Below are 24,122 nucleotides of genomic sequence, written 5' to 3' on the forward strand. Positions count from 1 at the left end.
ATCAGTGATGGCCCACAGCATCCTGTCCTCAGAGGTCCCAGTCCTAGGACAAGAACGGAAGCTGTCTTTGAATCCCTTTGGCAAGTGAAAAGGGGACACCGCTCTTCCCCTAAAGAGAAGCTCTATTCTAGGAAGCAGATCCTGGTGTCACTGTGGCTGCATATGCCAAGGAGTCTATTGGTGTCACCGTGGCTGCATCTGCCAGGGAGTCTAGTATTGCTTTGCCAATTTGAAGGGGCCTCCCACAGAATTTGTGCTTGCCACAGAACCACCAAAGGCTGGGGTTTCTAGGGGTCCCAGCAAGCATGTAAAGAGACATCAGACTCAGAAATACATCCTCAGACCATCTCATATAAGATCGAATTTTCGTTTCTGCCTATCTTTTAAGTTTCTTGTTATATTTTATTTTTTTTAAATATTTATTTTTTAGTTAAAGGTGGGCACAATATCTTTATTTTATTATTATTTTATTTTTTATGTGATGCTGAGGATTGAACCCAGTGCCTGACACACGCTAGGCGAGCACTCTACCACTGAGCCCCAGCTTGTTACTTTTCATAATGAGATGGTGATAGAGTGAGGTTGGAGGTGAGGAAAAAGAAAGGGTGACTAAGTAATCTTCCACTTGTAGGAAAATTAGGTTACAAGTCCTAAAAATCTCCTCATGGATTCCACAAAAAAACAAAACAAAACAAAAAATTGGGCCAGCATGTAGCACACACTTGTGGTCCCAGCTACTTGGGAGGCTGAGGCAGGAGGATCACTTGAGGCCAGGACTTCAAGGTCAGCCTGGACAACATAGTGAGAATCTGTCTCAGAAGCAAATTATTACAGTTCCCCATACATACTTGCATGTGCTTGGACTGAGGACACTCCACATTTCCCTGCCCTGCTTGGAATTTCATGAAGATCTTACAGTAACCTGGCACTTCCCTGGAGCTAACATCCTGAGTCCAATTTTCTAGGGAAGAAAACCAAAGCTCTCTCCTGCAGTCACACTGCTTGCAAAGGATGAGCAGAATGCAGGATGAGGAATGCAGCCCCAGCTGAGTCCTCCGCCACACAGCTGCAGACATACAGCGTTGCACAGAGAGTCGGCCCCCATGGAGCAGCTCATTTTCACTACTGTTTGGCCTCTGTCTTTGCAGCCTCATCGGGAGCCTCCGCATCAGACGGGGGGCCGCTCCCACTGCCCTTCACCTGGCTCTCCAGCTGGCTGAGCCGCTGCTTCACCTTCATCTGGTTGGAGTTATACTCCGCCAGGAGCCTCGCAAACCTGGTCTGTAGCATGTCCAGGGAGGACTCCAGGTGCTCCACCTTCTCCTCGATGTCCTTGGGGTCTGCCCCAGCCTTGGCCACATCCTCATCGATCAGGTTGTCCTTCATCAGGATCTGCCGTCCCTTCTCCTCCAGAGCCTTCTTGGCCTCAGGGTATTCAGTGAGGGCCTCCATCAGATCATCCTTGGACAGGCAGAACAAGTCCGAGTAACCGATGCTCCTGATGTTCGCCGTCCTGCGGTTCCCCGACTTGCTTCCCTTGATGTTTAAGATGCTGATCTCCCCAAAGTAACTGCCATCGCTGAGGACCACAAACTGGGTGATCCCATCATCGGCCACCACAGCCAGCTTGCCCTCCTTGATGATGTACATCTCCTTCCCAATGTCCCCCTTCTTGCAGATATAATCCCCAGGGCTGAACACGGTTGGCCGCAGCTTCAGCACCAGCTCCACCAGCAGCCCCGCCTCGCAGTCCTGGAAGATGCGGACCTTCCTTAGGGTGTCCAGGTGCACGTTGATGGCGATCTCGGCTTTCAGCTTGTCTGGAAGGCTCTTCAGCACCTCCTTTTCATCCACCGTCTTCCCGTTGGCCCACAGGTAGTCAAACCAGCGGATAACCCGGGTCTCCAAGTCCTTGGTCACCTTGCGGAACTGCATGTACTGCTTGATGGAGTCAATCTTAGCCTGGAACTCGGCCCTCGAGGCGTTCATGTTCGAGATCATGGAACCCACGTTGCCCACAATGGTGGCAAAAATCAGAACACCCACCAAGAAGTCAATGACCACAAAGAGATACTCCTCGTCTTTCACGGGGGGTGGAGTCTCACCGATGGTGGTCAGGGTCAAGGTGGACCAGTAGAGACTGTAAATGTACTTCCTGGAGAGGCGTGCATGCTCTGGCTTGGAGATATTTGGGTAGACCCAGGAGTCTGTTCCGAAACCGATGAACTTGGAGATGGCAAAGTAGATGCAGGCATTCCAGTGGATAATGACGAGGATGTACAGGACCAAGTTCCCAATCCTGAACACATTGGGGTAGCTGGTCCTCGTCTCTGTGCGGTCAAAGAATTCAAAGAGGCGAGAAAGTCTCAGTAGGCGGTTGAACCTCAGTTCTGGGTAGTTCATGCCCCACTTTATATAAGCCAGGTCTGTGGGGACCAGGGACAATACATCCAGCTTGAACTGCATGGACTTTGTGTAATGTTTCCACAGCCTGCTAGTATCCTGGACCATCAAGCCTTGCTCGAGGAAACCTAAAGAAGAAAAAGAAGGTCACGTGGGCATCAGAGCACCTGGCTTTTTTTGGTCACGGGCAGAGAAAGGTATTTTATATCAGGACTACACACTATGCAGTGACACCTATGTAAGGACAGCAGCTTCCAAGAGCTGTGGGAAACTCACACTCACGGATTTTCTTCCATGATGTTCTAATGCATTCTATATTCTGTTCAGCTTTTCAAAAACCAGATCAGTTGGGCAATGTTGAAAATAGATTGGGTATCATCCATGTTGGCATCCTGACCTTTAGGTTTCCTGTTATATTTTCACCATCAGATGGTGGCAGAGTGAGGTTGGGGAGGGAAAAGAGGAAGGGTGACTACATAATCTTCCATTTCTAAGAAAATCAGGGTACATACAAGTCCTAAAAATCTCCTCATGGATTTCATAAAAAAATAATTGGGCCTGACATGGTAGCACACACCTGTGCTCCAGCTACTTGGGAGGCCGAGGCAGGAAAAGATTATTACATTTTAAAGGATAAATGAAAATTTGTATATATGATTTATATATAATATAATTTTAATACATAATTATATAAATTTTTACTTACATATACATTATTATTAATATATATAAAATTCATAATTATACATGTATTATCTATATACATAAATTTATATAAAATTATATAAATTTTATGTACTATTTATATAATCATATAAACATAAATTTATATATAACCATATTATTTATAAATTATACATGATTATATGAATTTACAATGTGTATAATTTTATGATTTATAAATTTTATATAATTTATTTTATAAATTATATTTTACAAATATTGTATAATATACTTTTTTATAAGTTATATATTATGAATTAATAATTATTATTTATATAATATATAAATTATAATAGTTCATATAAATATATAAAATTTTAAAATACATAAAATTATAAAAATAAAATATAGGACTGGGTTGTGGCTCAGAGGTAGAGCACTTGCCTAGCATGTGTGAGGCACTGGGTTCGATCTCAGCACCACATAAAAATAAAGACACTGCATCCACCTATAATTTAAAAATAAATATTAAAAAATAATAAAATAAAATCTATATGAAATTTAAAATGTACAAAATCATAAATTATATATTTTATGATATATTTTATTTTATAAATCATGCAAAATTTATAAAATTATATATTTTCTACATTTATACATTACTATTTATGTAATTGTATATTATATATAAATATAAATGGGTACATATATGTGTGTATTGATTTTAAAAGGAGCTTTTCTAAGTTAACTTTCAGAGTCAGAGTGAGCTGAAGAGTTCACTGCCTGGGATTGGCTTGAAAATATCCCAGGCAGCAAGAAAAAAGGGACGGGGTGGGGCAGGTGACGGACAGAGGGACAGAGGGTAAGAAGCTGGGAAGTGTGGAACTGGGTGAGGGCCGTAGGGGTCACAATACTGTTCCCTCTGCTTCTGGCTGGGTACACTGGAATATCAATCATAAACATTTAAACACACAGCTCAGATTCTATCAAATCGATTTCACCAGTCTCATGGGGCACAACCTGCCTTTGAGAAACCCTCCCCAGGAGTGGGGTGGCTCCTCCTGGTTGCACATTATAGTCTCCTAAGCTGCTAGAAGTCTGGGATTCGTGTCCAAAGACTCAGACTGGCAGGAGACAGGCTGGATACAGGAGTTAAGAGGCGTTCCGACCAGTGCACTCTATCATGGAACTCGTGACCTGCATTCTTTTAGTTTTCGCTATTTCCAAACATGCACAGGAATAGAGAGAGTAATATAATGGGTGCTTTTGAACTTTGGGTAAGCAGCAGAGTCCCCTATGGGGGGTTCAGTGGGACACAGAGGGCTTGAGCCTGGATGTCTGGGGCACTTCTAACAGGTTCTGGGTGCTGCTGCCACTGGTCCAGGGCCACACTTTGAGGCTAAATGGGGGGTAGGCTGTCACCTCTATTAAAATTGGAAATCAAGTTTATCCACACATAAAGTATGTCCACACATAAAGGACACCCCACCTCCAGCCCCTATTCTTCACATCCTTCTTTTGTCATCCATTCTTCCTTTGGTGTCTTTGGGCGGGTAGGTTCCAGGATCCACCTACCTGTCCTGCCCAAGGATACAAAAATCCTCAGTTGGTTGAGCCCGAGGACACAGAGGGATAGAAGGGCCATTGCACATGTACTTATTGAGTGCCTGGGCTGTCACATAGCATTCCTGTGCCTTGACACGTCTTGACACTTCTTTGAGACCTTTCTCTCAATTCTGATGAGTTTTCCCCTTGGACCATGATCCACAGCCACTTGGTTTCTGTGCTTCCCTCTCCCCCAACTTCCTGATGCACCTGGTGTTGCCCAGGGTGGAACACAGGCATAAGAGTCAACGTCTGAGAGAGGGGTCTTGTTGCACCAAACTTGGCTGAGATCAATGGACAGCCAGCCCAATGGACTGTTCATGGAGCTCTGAGCCTGTGCAAGCTAATGATGTGCAGCAGAGTGGCAGATCCCCAGGGCTGGCAGGTCACCATGTAAGCCTCAAGCCATGCATGGGAGGTCTTCTAAGTGACAGTGCTAGGCACCAGTGTGGGAGCCCGTGTGGCATGACTGGGTAGTGTCTGTGGACTTTGAGCAACTCACACAGTGTCTCTGGCCTTGTTTTCTAAATGAAAAACGGAGACCACCATCCTGCACCTCTTGTCTTGTGCAGTAGTTCCAATGAGAGCATGAGATGTGTTTGGAATGCTTTATAAACTACGAAGACACACAGAGAGAGGTGTGCTTGCTGTGACCTGGTGGTGTTAACATGGACAATTATGGCACAGTTTTTAGTTTAAAAATCTTGAAAGAAATAAGCAGGGCTTTTGCCAGTCTTCCTGTGAATTAGAAAAGGGAGCACAGCTCTGAGCCTGAGGGGTGGTGAGTTTTAGTCCTGGTAGAGGCAGTAGAAGGAGGTCTCATGTCCTTGGCACTGTGCTCTGAAAGCTACTGAGTAACTTTCCCTTTTGCTCCGCTACCAGTCTTGAACAGGCAGAGCTTGGAGGGGTCCTTCCAGATTGAAGTGTGGCCTTCTTGCTTTATAGATGTCCACAGAGACAGCTTGACCTGCTCAAAGCCCTTCAGTTTTCTGGGAGAGCAGAGCCCAGAGCATAGGCATTCTGACCCCTGCTCAGGGTCCATTCCAAGGTTCAGCATAGAGGGACCTGGAATAGCAGCACCCATCTTCATGGTTAAATGGTCCCCAGACCTCCTGGCCTCTCATAGTCAAAGACAGGTAACGTCCAACCTGTTATTCTGGATCTCTCTGAGCATTCCATGTGGTACCCAATATCCCCCTAACCCCAAAGTCTGTGGCCTGGCTCAGAGCAGTCTCCAGGCCTGGGACAGACTCACCTGTCCGAGTGCGTACCAGCATGTCCAAGCCATAAATGACATCTGACGAGTAGTCCAGGACCAACCACAGCATCAGGTGCTCAGACTGGAGCTCATCAAAACAGGCCCTAGACAAACCCAGCATGAGAGATGAGACAGATGGCCACTTGTCAGAACACAGGCCAGGCAGCATCTTCGTACCGTAAACATGGCTCACTTCACGCAGTGACAGTCCTGCTTGCAGGGTTAGAACCCCAGAGTATTAACCCAGGCCTCTGATGAGGAAACAGAGTTTCTTTTTGTTCCTCCAGAACTTGGGATTTGAACCCAGGGCCTTGGACATGCTAGGCAAGTGCTCTACCACCGAGCTGCACCCCAGCTCTAGAGACTCAGGTTTTAGAAAGTTACTGTTCCATGGTCATGGGGCTGCTAAAAAGAGCCAGGGGCTGGGAGCGTGGGTCAGTGGTAGAGGATGCACAAAGTCCTGCTTTGAGCCCATTACCAAAAATGAAGGAGGAATTGAAGACAGAGGAGAAGGAGGAAGAGAGCTGGGATTGACCCCAAAGAGGGACAGTGAGCTATAAAACCCTAACAGGTGCATTTTTTCTAGGCCTCTTGGTAGAGTCAGGTAATGGCGCTAAGGACCTACAACAAAGTGTGACAACTGAGAAACTGACAACTAAACAAGCCAGTGAAGATCTCCTATCTTTTCCTCTTTACACACTCTCTCTCTCACAGAGCCAACACCCCGGAACTCCCCTGCTGACCTCAGAAGAGCAGCAGCCTGTCCCTGAGGCCCTTCCTGTGGCTTGCTCAGCAACCCTCTGAAGAGCAACAGTTCACTCCTGGGTCCTCAGATTCTGACTGACAGGCAGGGAGCAGTGCAGCCCCCTGCTAACTTGCAAGGAGAGGTCTCCACATTCCCTTCTTTGTCCTGCAAACCCTCAGGAGAGCTGATCACTCCTTTCTCAGGCCATCCCAGGACTCCTCTTACACTGGGGTAGCGTCATGATTTGGATTTTAAATGTCCCCAAAGGCTTATGTGTTAAAGACGTGACCGCAGCCTGTGCTGCTCCTGGGAGGTGTGGGACCATTAGCAGATGGGGCCTATGGGAGGAAGGGAGGTCATTGAGGGCATGCTCTTGAAGTGGAGATGGGGACCTGGCCCCCCAATACTTCATGCTGAGGTGAGCAGCTTCCCCCATCACCCACTCCCCATGATATGCTGCTGCTTTGTCACAGGCCCCAAAGCAAAAAATTGCCCATCAAGGGAGAGCTCAGAAGCTGGGTTCAAATAAACCTTTCCTCCTTTTAAGTTGTTTATCTCAGGCTTTTTGTCAAAGTGATAGAAAGATGACTAATGCGTGATCAGAAATGCCACCACGCTGTCTCCCAGAGCAGCAGCTGTCTGTCTTGCAGTCTTGCTCAGGAATGCCTCAAAGCCCACTGTCTAATGTCAGAGGGGAAGGACTTGCCTCTGTGTCCTGGTCTTGCATGCCAGCTCAGCAAAGCCCCAAAGGCACCCCTCACCCTCTCGGGGCTGCATCCTGGTTGGTCCTATCATGCTTTGGAGAGCCCCAAGTCCTTGCTGACTCTCAGAAGTGTAGAGACCTGCCCCTGCATGCTTGTCCTGCAGGCTTGCCTAGGGCCCTCCAGCTGCTCTCAGAAGAGCAGCGTATTCTGCATCCTTGTCCTGCAGGTCTGCTGGGAAGGGCTCCTAGATCCCTGGCTTAACTTGAGAGAGCAGAGTATGGCCCTCCTCCCTGCTCAGGAACTTGCAGCCCACAGACTTTCTCAGAAATACCCCCAACTCTGCCTGCCTGCAGAATAGAGCTGCCAGTCCTGCATCCTCATCTGGTAGCCTGCTCAGGAATGCTCCAAAGGCCCCTATTGAATGTGGCTCCCTCTGGTCCCTCTCCCGGTAGCTCTGCTCAGGAAAGCCTCTGGAGTCCCTTCAGAGGAGCAGTATCTTGTCCCTGTATTTACAAACATCACTTCCTAGGAAAGGTTTAATTTTCCCCTGGTGCTTGGGAAGCACCAATTCAACCCTGCACCTCCCACCTGCAGCTCGCTTAGAAAAGTGCCAAAGCCTGTGCTTCTCTCCAGAAGAGCAACAGCTTCTTTTAAACTTCCCAAAGTACATGCTTGCCTAGGAACACCCTGCAAACCCACATCCACCCTCAAAATAGTAGCAGCTTCAATTCACAATAGCTAAACTATGGAACCAACCTAGGTGCCCTTCAACAGATGAATGGATAAAGAAAATGTGGTTCGTATACAAAGAGCGTCTCAAGCCCAGCTTGTCAGGCAGTTGCTTAGAGCACCCCCATAGTCCTCTTGGAGAACCTCCTGATTTTATAGGTGGAGAAACTGAGGCACCAGAGCTATAAGGTGGCTGTGAGGGGACCAGAACTCTGAGATCCTGAGTGACACTCCATCTTCTGGCCATGGCTGCCCTCACCTGCTCCAGCCCGCCTCGAGTGATGGCCCAGCCCCTGCACCTACCTGCACACAAGCAGACACCAGTTATAGAAGACTGGCACGGCAATAGTGGTCAGCCAGCGGTAGTAGAGGTTGCTGGAGGGATCCATCACAAAGTCTTCCTTCTTCTTTCTGGAAACACACACACTCACAAACAGTTCAGTGTGTTGAAGGGTTGTGGCTTTGGGAGGGTTTTAGAGAACTGAGGGTAATTTCAGGTTGACACTGGACAATGACTATACACATCAGTGTCCTCTCAGTCTCAGGGGGTCACACACGGTGTCCCTGAATGGGAAGACAGGCTGGAATCCAGGGCAGACTTTGGGGTCCTTCCCTCCCAGCTCAACTCCCCAGGAAGCCATGGTTAAACCATAGTCATGACAATGATATTTTGTGTGACATGTGGCAGCGTCCTTGCCCTTCAGGATTCTGGAAATGAAAATGCTGTCTGGCAATGTCACCAAGGACTAGTGAGGGAGCGTTGGGACCGTCCAGGGGAGCTTTGTGTAAGTGCTGATTCCCAGGCCCTCCCATCCCCCCTCCAGAGCTGGGGCCTGGAGATGTGCATTTACACCCCGACTGGGGGTTTCCAAGGAAGCTGCTTTCCTTTGAATATGGAAGCCCAAGAGTATGCCCTTGGGAACCCTCCCTGCTTCCCTCACTGAATTTGTGCTAAAATGAGGTTATTGATTTTATTATTATCATCATCTATTATTCCTAAACTGTGAGGCGAACCACCCCATTCGAGTACACCCCAAGAAATTAGTGGTTCTATCCAAAGTTCTAGAATTTATGATCTTTTTCCATGAGCTCCTGGGAAAGTCGAAGACATCCTGAGACCAGACACATTTTGAGGTCAGTGGTGAAAACCCAAATCCACATACTGAGTTTTAAAGTCATGTATCAAGCTCTGTGCTCTGATGCAAAGGGTGTGACCTGCAAGTTGTTCTCAAAACTTGTCTCTGGACCCACTGAAGGGAACCCAAGAGCAGAAATGAAGCAGAAGTCAGAACAGTTTTGTGAGGCATGTGCAGACAGCCCCTGGCTTAGGTGGTTCAGCTTAATGATTATTTTGACTTTACAATGGTGTCAAAGATATGCATTCAGTAGACACCTGACCTTGAATTTGGATCTTTTCCCAGCTTGGTAATGTGCAATCCAATTCTCTCTCCATGCTGGTTGGTGGCATGGAGCCATAGTGCCTAGTCAGTCACATGATCTCTTATTACCATATATAACAGGCTTTGTGTTGGAGGATTCTGCTCAGCTGTGGGCTAATGTGAGTTCGGAGAGGGCTTAAGGTAGGCAGGGCTGTGGTGGGAGGTTTGATAGGTAAGGTGTATTCAATGCACATTTGACTTGGGATATTTTCAACTTAAGAGTATTTATTGGAATGTTGCCCCAACTCAAGTCAAGGAGCATTTTTAGTGGCAAATCTCAGAGTCAAGTCCTGCAAATGAAGCCAAGTTCAGATGCATATTCAGACATTGCAGGATGGTCCTGCTGGTACACATGGCTTTATTCTCCTTCCTCTTTATCTTTTCTGCTTTCTGGTATGTGTATGATACTGGTGATTGAACCCAGGGTCTATATGCCCAACCCTTTTTAATTTTTATTTTAAGACAGGGTCTTGCTAAGTTGTCCAGGCTGGCTTTGAACTTTTGATCCTTGAATTTTTGCCTCAGCCTCCTGAATAGCTGAGATCACAGGTTTGGGCTACTGCACCTGCCCCACTGCTTCCTCTTCTTTATTGGGTACCTTTTAAGGGTTAGGTAAGGTATTATTCTAAAAGTTATGTAAACTGATGGTTATAAAAGTTTTTCAAGACAGGCATTATTGCCCCATTGCCCAGTTGAAGAAACCAAAGTGAAAGGTAAGAGATTTTGCCTGTTAAAGGGAGAAATCTATAGCAATCACCTTTGGGCCCCTCTGATTTCACTCTTCCACATTCTGGAAGAAGGCATAGTTGAGAAAAATGTCTAGTCATTGAAAAAGACCAGTATGCTTTTATCTGGCATTTGCTAAGAAAATAATTATGCAAATATGCATACAGCAGAGTCATCACAATAATCAAAAAGTGCAAGCAATCTAATCATGCCCTAGAAGATCAGCAATAGAATTCTGTGAGGTTACTTGATGATGTTGTGGAAGAATATGCAGCAATATGGGAAAACTATTCCTAATATTTTCTAAGTTAAAGAGCAGCCAGGTGTGGTGGCACATGACTGTACTCCCAGTGATGAGGGAGGCTGAGGCAGGAGGACTGCAAATTTGAAGCCAGCCTCAGCGATTTAGTGAGGCCTTGTCTCAAAAAAAAAAAAAATAAAAGGCTGGAGATGTAGCTCAATGGTGAAGCGTCCCTGGGTTCTGTCCCCAGTTCCAAAATAAATAAAATAAATAAAAAGCAGACCATAAAAGAGTTTAAATAATAGTGAACTGGTTTTCTTTTGCTGCCAGAACAAATTCCCACACATTTAGTGGTTTAGAAATCCATCATGTAGATCTGTAGGTCAGAAGTCCAGTGTCACTTCCCTAGACTAACATCAAGCAGAGCTGTGATCTGTTTTGCAGGCTGTTTGGGAGAATCTGTTTCCTGATTTTTGTGGACTGTTGGCAGAATTCAGTTCCTTGCAACTGTAGGATGGAGGCCCTTGTTTTCTTGCTGGCTGTGAACTGAGGGCTAGTCCTAGCTTTCAGAGCCTGCTGTGCCCCTTGGTCTGTGGCACTCTTCCTCCATCTCAAAGCCAGTGGTGGTGGCCAGGTTCCACTTACTGAATCTCCCTCCTCCTTCCCTTTCAACTCTGACCTGCTCTTCTACTATGTTTTTTACTTGAAGCACTCATGCGATTATATTGGGCCCCCCTGATAATCCATGATATCCACCCAACTCAAGATTTCTAAATTTAATCACATTTGTAAAGTCACCTTTGCTACATGGGGCAAACTGTTCAGGGATTAGGACAGTAGAGACTTCTTTTTCTCCCCTTCCTTTTTTTTTTTTTTTTTTGAGTGGGGACAGAAGGGCTATTCTGTCTACAATGATCAATATTTATTGAGCATATTTATCAGGCACTGTTTCAACCCTTCACACAGCTGTGTAAGACACTATTACAATCCTTTGAGGTCATGGCTCATAAACCCCAAATCACAAATTATAAGCCAGAAAACTTGACATACGGACTAGTCAAGGTAACTTGCCCAAGGTCACAGAGCTCTTAAGGGACTGAGTTGGAATACAAATGTTGAGTAATTATCTTTGATATATTGTATCTATTTATCTATTCAATATTTGTGCCTAGGAAAAAAAGTTGGAGGGGGCTGGAGCTGGGGCTCAGTGGTGGAGTGCTTGCCTGACATGCCTGAGGCACTGGGTTTGATCCTCAGCACCACATAAAAATAAAATAAAGGTATTGTGTCCACCTACAACTAAAAAAATACATATTTAAAAACAAGTTGGAGGAATATTAATATTTTAAGAGGGGTTCTCACTGATAGCTGGGTTCTGCTGTTAACAGAAAAATGTACTTTGTATGTGCTTATGGGATCTTGTCTTCCAAGTTTTCAGCAATGAATACATGAATAAAATGGTGTTAGCTTACATTTAGATCCTCGGAGGATGCCTCCACACTTGAATCGCAATATTTATATACTAAATAGTATATAAACTGCTTTAAAGACGACCTCACATTAAATAGCGGAGTCCCAGCCAATCACAGCTGGGACTGTGATTGAGCTTCTGTCAATCACCGGAGACCCGCTGATTTGAATAAGGCAAAATGCCCGGCTGTAACCAGGGGCTCTGTCTCCACCTCACTTCCTTTTTCTCTCCATAAATGGCGCTTGATCATGTTACAACCTTCTTAGAATTTGTTTTAGTTTGGGGGTTAATTGTGAATAAAACCCAATTAAGGTCTTTAAGTAATTTTTTCTAATTTTGTCTTTTGCTAGTGGATAATACATTATTCAAATCTTAAGTGAGAAGAGCAGTCACCCATCCTCTGCCTTCTTGAATCTACTGTGATGTGACCCCTGGAGTCTTAACGTGAAATCGACAGCAGAGGGCGCTGCACACAAGCTTATCGAGCGCACCTATCCCTGTGTAGCGTTATTACGCCAGGCTCAGCTTGCTTTGTCCAGGCCTGTCGCCCTGGGATACAGGCCTTTCCTCTGATTCCCAAACTGCAGAGGGTCTAGGAAAGACACAGAGCCATCCAGCTGCATCCACAAATCCACCCAGGACTGCTGAAAAAGAGCCTGAAGTCCTACAAAATGATGCCCAATTTGGAAATAGTTATGGAGACCTAAGGAACTAACTGTGTGATGGAAGAGTGGAGGAAGTGTCCAGGGAGGGTTACTTTCCATATCTTCTGTGCCCAGGTGTCCCCATTTGAGGACAGTTCCCAGTTTCATCCCTTGGTCATTGACTGCAGTGTGGACCCATGAAATTCGCCTATTTGAGAAGATTTAAGAGCCAACCCCATCCACCTCCATCCTTGTCCACGTCTCAGCCCCAGGACACAGGGGCCCAGAGTCTGCTGTTGAATTAGTCTTCTATTGCTGACAGAAAGATTATCACACATTTAGTGGCTTAAACTGCAAGTCCATTATCTTGAAGATGAATGGCCTTGCAGGATCTCGATCCCTGGTTTCCAGCACCCTAAGCTTCTCCCTGCTCAAGAGACTCAAAACCCAGTCTCCCAGGGGGTCTCATGTCAGGTTTGGCCTTAAATTCAATCATACATCACAGCAGCTATTGTGGTGTTGAAATCATTTCATTTTTGTTAATTGACTGTATTTGAGTCTTTGAATTTGATGTTCAAATTTATGCAAACAGAATACATGCTTCCTTTGTGGAAGGAAACAAGAAAACAAATCTGAGTAATGGGAGAAGAGAAAAGTGTTGGCCCGTGTCTCTGTCAGTTGGAAGTCAAGAAACGGGCATTTCTTGATGATGTTGATAGTTCCCCCCTAGCCTTTGGTGAAGAGTCCTTTTGCCCTTGGTATTCCATAAAGAGATGTCCTGTGTGGCTGGAGAGTTGTACACACATGCATTGATGCACCCTGATAATTTTGCACACACACTCACACACACGTACACACACACTCACTCCTGGGGCTCGTGGGTGGCACTTGTGAGAATCACCCTCATCTGCCAGCTCAGCGTCTGTGACAGAAAGAAATCACAGCAGGTCACCCTTTCAAAAGGCTGGTCTCTGGAAATATTTAAATTCCCCCTTTCTCTTCCCCTGATGACACCCTGAGTGTCACTGGCCTGAGTTGGCCTCAAGATGGGGGCATTTCACTGGCACCCAGGAGCTTGAAGTCCTAGAATGGAAAACGCATTCGCACCACTGAGGTGACCGTCGATGCTCTGCCCAGGAACTCCGCTTTTGTACCCTCAGATCGCCACGTAAGAGGTTAGACCTTCAGGAGTTTATCTGACCAGACCCTTTTGCTTTATAGATGAGAAAAATGAAGTCACAGAGATAAAATGACTTCCACAAAGAAGTCATCCAGACCTTGTCCCCTCCCCTCCTAGACAGATGGATTTCCAGCCAAAGGAACAGGATTCTAGAATGTTCTACTGATGCTTGGGGTGGGATTGGGAAGCAGGAGTATTCAAGGGGGAGACAAAGCTGGACCACTAAGGCGGGGAGGGTGGATCCTGGGATTGGAAGGGAAGTGGCTCCGCTGAGCCTGGGTACTCACTCCTCCTTTGTGTTCTTAGAGGCCTCCTTTGTGTTGTTAGAGGCCTCCTTTGTGTTGTTAGAGGCCTCCTTTGAGTTGTTGGAGGCCTCCTTTGAGTTGTTAGAGGCATTGGTGTTGCTTTTGGCCAGGGGCCAGGCACTGCGGGAGGCAGAATCAGTTTCAGTTACTCAGGACCAGTGTCCCCAGGTGATTATTCTAATGCCCCAATTCCCCCTCCCCAGGTCTTCTAGTTCACAGCTTAAAGAACTCAGGACTTCTTTTTATCAGGGACAAAAAAACATTAGGGACTAGTTAGCTCTGGTTAAAGCTTTGGGGGAAGAGAGGGCCCATGCTGGGCTGGGCTGAGCTGAGGTTTTTCCGAATAAATGAGAATTGGTAGGAATTGATGGTTTGAATCTCATCCAACTTCCGGTCTCCAGTCCCTCTGGATTTCCTGTCATTCAATCCTGTAACCAGTTGGTGTGCCAGACACCACAGGCCAGAAATGGACTCTTGGGACCTCTGCCCTCAGGCCCTTCTCAGGTAGGGAGTGGAGCCTTCTGCGTCAGGATGGACACACCCTGCAGCAGCAGCAATACCTGGTCACCCTCACCTGCACAGGTTCTTGGCTGTCAGGACAGTTTTTGACACAGCTAGTCTAAGAAAGTCAGGTTTCCTATCCTGTAGCTGGCCACTGCAGATAGCTCACAGGAGACCACAGGGACTGAGGCCAGTGACTAGTGACACTGCCACCTGTCTCTTAGGGCCTTTGCTTCTATGATGCTGGATTTCTGGCCAAATGGCATTTTGGCTACTTCTCTTGCCCTGCCCAAGCCTCTGTCTTCCCATCTAACACGTGGCCACAATTTCTATTCTGGTTCAGCTCACTTGAAAATCCCCCAAGGAGTGGACGCCCCATCAGCTCCAGGGTACAGGCTTCTATGCCCCAATATCACAAGGCCAAACCCACACAGGGGACTAACACCTATCTCCGCATACACCTTGCTTTGAAGTTGGGACTTGGCGTCCAAAAATTAAAAAGCCTCCTTCTCCAGGAAGCCTCTCTGATTGATCAACTACCACCTTGCCCCATCAATACATCACAGTGGCCCTTCTGATGGCTGACCAGGGATCTGTGGTATACTCAGGATGTGGTCCTTGCCCAACCCTGTGCTCATCTGGTCACACTGGGAAATGAATCAAGATTACAGCATCCATGTCCATTTGCCTAAGGTTGTAGGAATTTGATTTGATCAATTTGTTTAAGGAAGTCTTTGTTTGCTAAAAAGGAATTGACAAACCAGTCTGGCTGGGTTGTTAAGAACCTTCCTTTTGCTCCCCCTCCTCTTCTTCCATATCTCTCTGCCATCCCTCCTGTCTTTCTGTCTTGGCAGTCAGTAGCATGTAGGCTTTACTTATGGAGCATGCTTGGGGTCTGGGATGCCTGGCCCTGGGAACCTGGGACTGACTTGCACATATCCCTGCTAGCACCCAGGTGCCCCGGCCTTCTTCCCATAGCCCAGGGAGCCCACAGGTTTATAGTCCCAGGCCACGTGAGACCTTGTGCCTGAGATCCCTCCCCAGCAGGCGACTTCACATCTGTGCATTCTGCCATCTTTCCCCAGTAGAGGAGATAGAAAGTGGCTGTCCTGTAGCGGTCACCAGCAAGAAATGACCAACCTTGAACTCTCATATTTTATCTTAAGAATGCTTGTACATTTTGCAATCTCCTGTACAATCTGTACTGTAAATATATCCCCTCAAACCCTCAGACACACAAATGTGGATGGAGGTCACAGAGGAGGCTCCAGAAAGATCCAACACATCTCCTGACGCTTGCCACCTTCACTTCCCCAGGGTCCTCCTAGACCCACTGGGGAAGCCCCAAACTGGAGTCCTTCTCACTGATACAAAATCAAATGGCATTGTCTCTAGCAAATTATATAGGAACTATCTGTTCTGTAACAATCTCTCACCCTACAAGTCTTGCATTACCTACAGGCTTCTGCCCAAAGAGAGCTTTGCAACATATTTTAAAGGTTCAACCTTTTTAAACCCTTTTTTCCCCAGAATGCAAGTTCTGGATGAGAATTCACCTGCTTGTGAGGCTAGGGGAGGCCAGGTTCCCCTCTACATCTGAGCTCTCCTCCCTGCAGACTGACTTAGGTATCCTAAAGAGACCCTCTGCTTATTTCCCAGTCTGACCATGTGTCATACAAGATGCTCGGAGGCCCTTGCTTGGCAGATCCTTTTACCAGAAAGCACATACTCTGCCCCAGCCTTCCCCTACCCTTTGCCTCTTACCCTGTCTTGGGACATAGATGAGTCCCCTAAAAAATTAGACCAACTGGTCTAATTAGAAATATATATATAAAATTGTGAGTACAACATAGGTGCCCCCTACAAAGGGTCCTGGTATAAAAGGCCCTTCTTTATAGCAAGATGGGTCACAGGGCAGTCTGGGATGAGGGTCATTGAGGGAGAGCAATTGTCGAGGCCCCTGATGAATGTAGAGGGCTCCATGTAGGAGGGGGTCAGTGGTCAAATGAAGCTGGGCACTTGGGCCCAAGGACTTCCTTTCCTGCAGGACTGCTTGGACTCCCAGTGGAGGATGCCCGAGCTTCCAGCTTTGCTCCTGACAACAGATGTCTTCTTCAAGGGATCTTGCTCCAAGATCAGCAAGGGGCATCCAAGGTGGACCTGTCAAAGCAGACGACTCCTGTTGGCCAGCTGGTGCAGGTGGTTTTTTTCTTACCTTCTCCCTCTGTCTGGTGGCTCCTGGCTGCCCGCCTGTGACTGAGCATTGCTTTCTTGGCTGGACACCTCCTTGAGCTCAGCTCCACGGAAACGGTCCAGAAGAGAGTCAGATCTTTGGTCCTCGCAGCGCGAGTGCCTGGCAGCCCACGTGCGCAGTGAGATGATGAGGCGTGCCAACCTGGAAGGGCCATCAGAGGGCAGCCATCAGAAGAGGAAAGATAGGGAAAGCCCTCTCCCTGGTCTCGAGGACCCTGGAGAAGCAGAGATGACCAGGAGGGTGTGGGTCAGGGGTTCAGGTTTGTATATCCACTAAGCAGGGTCTTTTTTTTCTGGGGGTATTGGGGATTGAACTCAGGGGCACTCAGCTATTGAGGCACGTCCCCAGCCCTATTTTGTATTTTATTTAGAGACAGGGTCTCACTGAGTTGCTTAGTGCCTCGCTAAGTTGCTGAGACTGGCTTTAAACTTGTGATCCTCCTGCCTCAGCTGCCAGAGCTGCTAGAATTACAGGTGTGCACCACTGTGTCCTGCTAAAATCAGTTCTGAGCAACTTGCAACTAAGCCATGAATTGTCACATACCTTGACCTAATCCCACTTTTGTGTCCTTGGCCTAAGGGAATACATTGAAGCATGAAAATATTGCTGATAGCTGCTGCTGTTGACATATTTTGAGGTGCCTGCCTGGCCCTTCTCAGCTCTGGACAGCCCCCTTCCTCTACTCTGTGGAAGGAGTAGGACCAAGGACATGTCCCTTACTCCTGCCTCAGCCAACAGGACTGGGGTTGGACAACTGACCCATAACAAGTCACTCAAGCTTCTGAACAACCCAGAGCCAATCCAGGTTGGGGCTGGCTGTGTCCACTGAAGACTGTATGGTGAAGGCCATTGTGTGAGCTCAGAAAGCCAGAAGTGGGGGAGAGGTGAAGAAAAAAGACCATGACACCGAACAAGAGAGGGAGGAAGAAGGCAGTTGCCTCCCGCACCCCTCCCAGGTGCCCCTTTGATTCCATTTCCAGGACAGTTTGTAGCACTAAGCAGTGGCTGCTCCAGCCCTATCCCAGCCCTACTCCAGCCTTTTAATCTGAGCATACTTGAAAGTCCTCTCTCCCTTGCCATCAAAGAGACTTAAGACAGCATTTGATTAATAAACCAAAAACACCGGAAATCTCTTAACTACAATGAGCTGGTCAATAAATCATGGTAGAGTAGTATTCTCCACAATGAAAAATATGGTAAATAAATGAATGATTTTTTTTGGTGGTAATCTTAAGTAAAAAAGCTACAGAACACATGACTATGTAAAACTGTGGTGCTGTAAAATAATTTGCTGGAAAGAAACAACATATCCCAATGTTTGCTAAGCACCTGTCATGAGTGGGCACCTGGCTCTGAGGCTGCTGTCACCACCCGCGGGGCAGGTACTGTGAGATGAATTTCTAGATGAGGCTTGGAAAGATGAAACGACTTCCTCAAGGTGGTGCAGCTATGACAGCCAGGATACAGAGTGCTACGGAGCTCGGAGTCTTGCTAATCTTTCAAATATTTTTGCAAGGACACTTGCTATAGAGTCTAGACAGACACCGGATAAAACCTGCCAGGGACAACGGTCACCACTGCCTTAATGTACCACTATGTCAACCCAGTGGTCACCTATGGCTGGCTGATTGGCTTTTTTATTTTTTCTGAAATCTTCCAGAATTGAGCAAGTACTTTAACATCGCTTTTTATTAAATCAATTTCAGATAAAGACAGGCTTTTTTTTTTTTCTTCTTAGACTCTTCCTAGCTCAGAACATCTGATCTAAGAGGAAGGAAATTATGACTGAGAGATTTCAGGCTGCTGTGCTTCTGCCCTATTCTCCAAAACTTCAATTTCATTCCCACCCAGTGCGTCTTCCTGAGATGTATCCACCTCCATTCTGCCCCAGCCTCCCCCTTCCCAAGGTGAAGGCTGGTCAGTTACCTGGCAGGTCCCTGGCCAGTGAAGGAGCTTTGCAGGGGTCCAGCAGGTTCTCTGGTCTCCATGGCGATTCCTTGCTTCAGGGCTGTGGGTGTCTCCTCACATGGCAAGTGGCCCCTAGCAAATCAAATATGCAGCAGCTAAATCGATTTCAAGCTTACCCACTTCCTGGACACAGTCAGGAGGGAGATGGACAGAGCCCTGCTGCATGAGGGAAGCCATCCACCATCACGGGTCTGCAGCCCAAGGACTCTCACTTCCATTCACCTCCAGCAGGCCCTGACTTTGGGGAGAAATGCATCTTTTCTTTATAGCAAAACTGGCCAAAGATGGTGGCTCATGTCCAGCCATTGTCCAGAGGCTGGTGAAGGTATAGGGGGGAGATGGCAGCAAACGTTGACACAGTCCCCATCAGAGCATGGGATGGAATGGTGTTGGGGTGGAGTGCCTTCCATCTTGAAGCATAGCTGCTGTTTTTACAGAATGATTCCAGAATGAAGATTTTGGTTCAAACACAACTCTGTGTGCTGAAATCTGACTCTCTAAGACCAGGTCCTCCTGGAAGCCTTCCTAGTGTCCCTCACGTGTACAATCACACTTCCAGGACAGTGTGCTTGTCTGGTAGCCTTTCTGCAGCCCTTTGGATTAAGGGGGAGGTTCCCAGATTTGCATGGCCCTGGCCTAGCCCTCCAGACACACTCAAAATAATTTGTACAGCGCTTTCAAATGCAAATTCACTCACTTGTTTGTCAAACCCTGGCCTCTGTGCCCTGCATTGCATAGGTAGGGGACAGAGATCTCTTCTGTGTAATTCCCGTCCCTGGCAGGTTTTATCCCGGTAAGAAGTATGTGCATAAAGAGGATAGGGGGACCCCTCAGCAGGAGCCTGTTGAACTGCCTGGAATAAGACCAGGAATGTGTTTGGGGGTATTTGTCTTTTGTGTAAAACCTCCTGAGACTGAATTTGGATCAACTTGATGGCGAGTCAGCCAGGCGTCGGCCTCTGGGGATTTGTACTTCATCCTAGGAGCCTTGAGGAGCCCAAGCAAGGCCAATTAATCCCATCACGTGGCCTATTCCAACCTAATCAGCTTTCTTAACAAGGTGGTTGAAGCAGGAGGCAAGAATTAACATCCAGGGGGCAAAGCTGCTGTCTGTCCCCCGTGAGTGATTAGAAGTCAGAGTCCTTGAGTCCCAGATGCTGAGCTGCCCTGCCCCCTCCTTCCAGCAGCATCCCAGTCCTGGAGCTTACCACCATCCTGCCAACTGGCCAAGCCCTTTCTGGACAGCTCTCGGGGCCAGCAGTCTCCTCCCTCCCTGGGCTTTCCCTCAGCAGGGCCACTTTTTCTACAGAAGCTACACAAAGTCAGGCAGCTTAACCTCCTGCAGAGCCACCTGCAATGCCTCTGCCACATCTGGTTTTCCAGGGACAGACCCTCCATCCTCGCCCTGTCTTCACCCACATTCCTCCTTGGGTTCAAGTCTCTCCCCCATCACAGATATTCTCCTGTGAGCATGTTCCTGAGTTCTTGCCTTGGCTGGGCAGGGAGACTGAGGCCACCTTCTATTACTGGGGACAAGCCAGGACGTCTTTGTTGGTTTATGTGCTTTTGGTGGCCTCTGATGGTCACCGCTACTTAGCAGCAGACCAAACCCAATCTTATAACACAGGCTGCTGCTAAAATATCAGCCACCCCTGATTTTCCTTACAACACCATCTCATTTGCAAATGCAATACACCAACCACCAGCCATTTGTCGATGGCTTATTTCTGTCACCACCTACCTCTTAGCATTTAATCCACGCAACACTTTAAGGGAGGGAAGGGAAGTCTAGAGAGGTTAAGTAACTTCCCAAGGTCACAGGCCAAGTGGCAGAGCTGAGATGCCAATGTCATCCCATCCTATTACAAAACCTGCCCTCATCCACTCCCTAAAGGAGCTCATATATGGCACAGATTAAAATATATGGCGCTTTAGTTCCAGAACCCCTGAAGGAATGCTCCCCACCACAGCCCGTAAGAGATCACTCACATCTCGTCTGCCTTCACACCAGAGACCCCTTCGGAGGCCCTGGGCACAGTCCACAAGCCAGTTCCTCTGCCCTCCTGATATTCTGTATGTAGCAAAGGTGGGCTTCACATTCCAAAGCACCTGGGTCAGTTACAGGAGGAGGTGACCGGGGACAAGTGAGTTCATCTCTTGAGTCCTTGAATCTGAGCAACTGGCATGGGGGTTGGGGTAGCACCTGGGCTGGGGCTGGTCACAGCACGGGTGCCCAGAAGTTCCAGAGGCTATCCAGAGGGTGGAGGTGTTCTGTCCTCACCCACTCTAATTCCAAAGCCAGCTCACAACTGGCAGCAGCTGGAGCCACTGCAAGTAGATTGAATGCACAGGGGGCGGCAGAGTAGGGAGCAAGAGGTCTGGATTTGAATCCCTAATCCAGTGCTTTTTAGCAGGCTGTTCTGTGGACTGGTCACTTACCCTCTCTGATCTTAAGCATCCTGCTCTTCATAAAGGAAATAAAGAAAAAAAAAAAACCTGGTAATTTCATGTTGATCTGAGTATTGCTCAAACTCTCAATCCCAGAAAGGACATTTAGCCCTGAAGAACAAGGAGAGCCTTTTAAAATGCAAGTTCAAGGATCCCAGGGGGCCTTTTCTTCATGCATCTATTATGTTTCAGTCAATGAGGGGCCACATATATGACAGCGGTCCTGTAAGATTATAAAGGAGCTGAAAGTTTCTATCGGTTAGGGACATCGTACACTCAATGATCACACAAGTAGGAGGTTGGTAACCTTCACTGTTAAAGGACCCATAGACCATAATTACTTGGTTTCACCAAGCAGATGGAGGGGAATGGAAAGAGAACAGGAATCAAGAGTCTGAGGTGCCTGAGCTGAGATCCCCAAGGAGACATGGGTCCTGAAAAAAGGGAGAAACTTCTAGCAATCAATGCAAGAATGGGGACTAGAACCTTCCAGGGAAATACAGAGGCAGGAGAGTCTGGAGGTCAGGTCCTGTTCTGCCTGGAGCAGGCTGAGGGGTCTGGAGCAAGGGCTTGATAGGGCCTCAGTCTGTAAAATGAGCAAACTTGGTCGGGACAACCCTGAAGCTTCCCTCTGGTATCTCAGAAGCTCGAGGCCCCTGAAGTTTGAAATTGGCCAAGAACAAGGCCAACTACAGCCACATAATGAAGTGATTGTTTTGAAAGATGAGGTGAGATGCTCAACTTTAAGTGTATTTATAGAGAGGCATTTATGATGGTAAGGTGAAGGTTTCCTTTGCCCTTGGTCACTGGGCAGGACAGAGGTTCCCAGGAGAATGGAAACTGGTAATTAACTTCGCACTCTGTGGAGCATGTGGTGTCTTCTTCCGGTGACTTTGGGGACATAAGAGTAAACAGAGGTGACCTTTCAGCACCAGGCTGGAGAATATGGCACTTTATTTCCATTTTCCTCTTCTCAAGCCCTGAGGAACTTGGAATCCGCTGCTATTGGACACATGTGACCAGAAATTGCAGCCAATTCATTTTTAAGTCTTTAGTCCTGGAGAAGCAGGTGGAAAATGGGTTTCTTTAGTGATAATTGCTTTGGGCTCCACTTGGGGAGTAGCATGAAGAAAGCCTCTTTTCTATAGGCCACAGATCCTAGGCCCCAAAGCTCATTCCAAAATAGCTGCACCAGGTGAAGGATGGGGACTTGGGGTGCTCTCTGTTCTCACTGTAATCCTCTGTAGTATATTCTTTGATCTTTTTCTTTTGCATTATCTTTTAAAATGTGCCAAATAGCTCCTAGATAATTGGGTTAACCAAACAGATCTGAATAGCCAAGGAAAACTGTGGACATTTTTATTGCTGGAGTTTTCAGGGTGTAAATATATATATTCTCATTCAAAGGAAGCATTCTCACTCTTCCTTATGACTTTACATTTGGAAAAATAACTCCAATAATTTAAAAAAGAGAAACAGAAAACCGGGCCTCCGATTTGGTGAAGAACATGGGGGCGGGGAAGTCCCAGGGGACAGACATGGTAGCTCCTTCCTCTGGGACACTTAGCCAAGAGCCACACCAACACAGGTTTCAACTGGCTTCTTGGTATCATTAAAGATAATCAGTAATTACTATGTCAGTACACAAAGTCTCAACTGTTTATCTGAAAAAGCTTTCAAAGAGAATTAGAATTTCAGGGCAAAGAGGTGCTGCATTCAAACACCATTTCCTTCCCCCAAAGAGCGATTTGAAGCTTAAAATTTTGTGTGTGGATGTGCCAGAGGCCTTCGTTCAAATTGATTTTATTTGGAGGCCTTGTCTGTGAAGAGAGAGATGCTGATCCTGGCTGGGAAGTTGGGGAAGGATCCTGGGGTTATGCCTCCATCCCGAGGCTGCTCCACCTCTATCCTGAGCAGGTGGTGGCTCTCCTTGATGACTCCAAGGAACATTGTAGAAACTTCTATGGGTCATCCTATTTCTGCTTCCATAAGATAAGAATATATCTCTCCACCCTTAGAGTTGAGAAAGGAGGTCAGGAGGAGGGAGGAAGGCAGGGAAAGGGGAGGTATTGGGGAATTAAACTGATCAAATTATGTTATGTGCATGTACAATATGGCACAATATGTTTAGTTGGAATGCACTAATAAAAAAAAAAAAAGAAGAGTCTCTCTCTCATGAAAGAAGCATTCTTTGTCACTTTCCTTTTGAAATCTCTGTAGTGTTTCCATGGGCTTCTGTATTCACCTGTCAACAAGTTGTTACCATGACCCAAGTGGACCTCAGGAAAACTCAGCCCGTGGTCACGGTGGGAAAACACGACTGGGCACAGGCAGGAAAGACATGTCCAGTTCCAGATGCCTGGCCTTCTGGGGTTATCTGAGGTCTTCTGGGGTTATCTGAAGTCTCCTGGGGTTATCTGGGGCATCCGCGAAGGCCCAGGGTGGGAGGAATCGTTCCTAGGTCTGACAGTGAGGGTTGATTGAGCGCTTCACTACACAGCACGTGCCATGCCAAGAACGTTGCAGTCACTATCTATCTTAACCACAACCCAGACGATCAACACTGGACTGGCTCATACTTCAGATGAGGAAAAGGAGGCTAGACGCAGTTGAGCAACCTGTCATAGCCGGTCAGCTGTACAGATCCTGTTCCAACCCACACTGTGGCATTCCTTCCCACCATCGAGACAGCTTTGCAAATAATCTGAGGCAAGCATGAAACGAAAAGCCCATCTTACCTGCTGAGGCCATTCTCAGCGCGATCAAGGTCTCTGTCCACGGTCTTTGCTGTGAGGTGGGTCAGGGTGGGGCGGGAGTATTGGGTGCTGACCTTAGCCAT

At 47.1% G+C, this 24,122-nt stretch overlaps 1 protein-coding gene across 3 annotated transcripts; it reads right to left on the bottom strand.

Moving 5' to 3' along the window:
* Positions 1-1,122: 1,122 nt before the first annotated feature.
* On the bottom strand, positions 1,123-24,122 carry Cnga3 (cyclic nucleotide gated channel subunit alpha 3). Of its 3 annotated transcripts, XM_027950666.2 has the most exons (7): positions 24,022-24,122; positions 18,795-18,908; positions 16,830-17,009; positions 12,201-12,209; positions 8,411-8,518; positions 5,927-6,033; positions 1,123-2,531 (listed from the first exon to the last, which is right to left on the bottom strand). In XM_027950666.2, the coding sequence occupies exons 1-7, from the start codon at positions 24,120-24,122 to the stop codon at positions 1,123-1,125; spliced, it is 2,028 nt and encodes a 675-aa protein (XP_027806467.2). The 3 variants fall into 3 exon arrangements, with proteins under 3 accessions (XP_027806467.2, XP_027806468.2, XP_027806469.2); XM_027950667.2 differs by lacking the exon at positions 12,201-12,209; XM_027950668.2 differs by lacking the exons at positions 12,201-12,209; positions 18,795-18,908.

This window comes from Marmota flaviventris, chromosome 14 (assembly GCF_047511675.1).
Source record: "Marmota flaviventris isolate mMarFla1 chromosome 14, mMarFla1.hap1, whole genome shotgun sequence".
Lineage (NCBI taxonomy): Eukaryota > Metazoa > Chordata > Mammalia > Rodentia > Sciuridae > Marmota > Marmota flaviventris.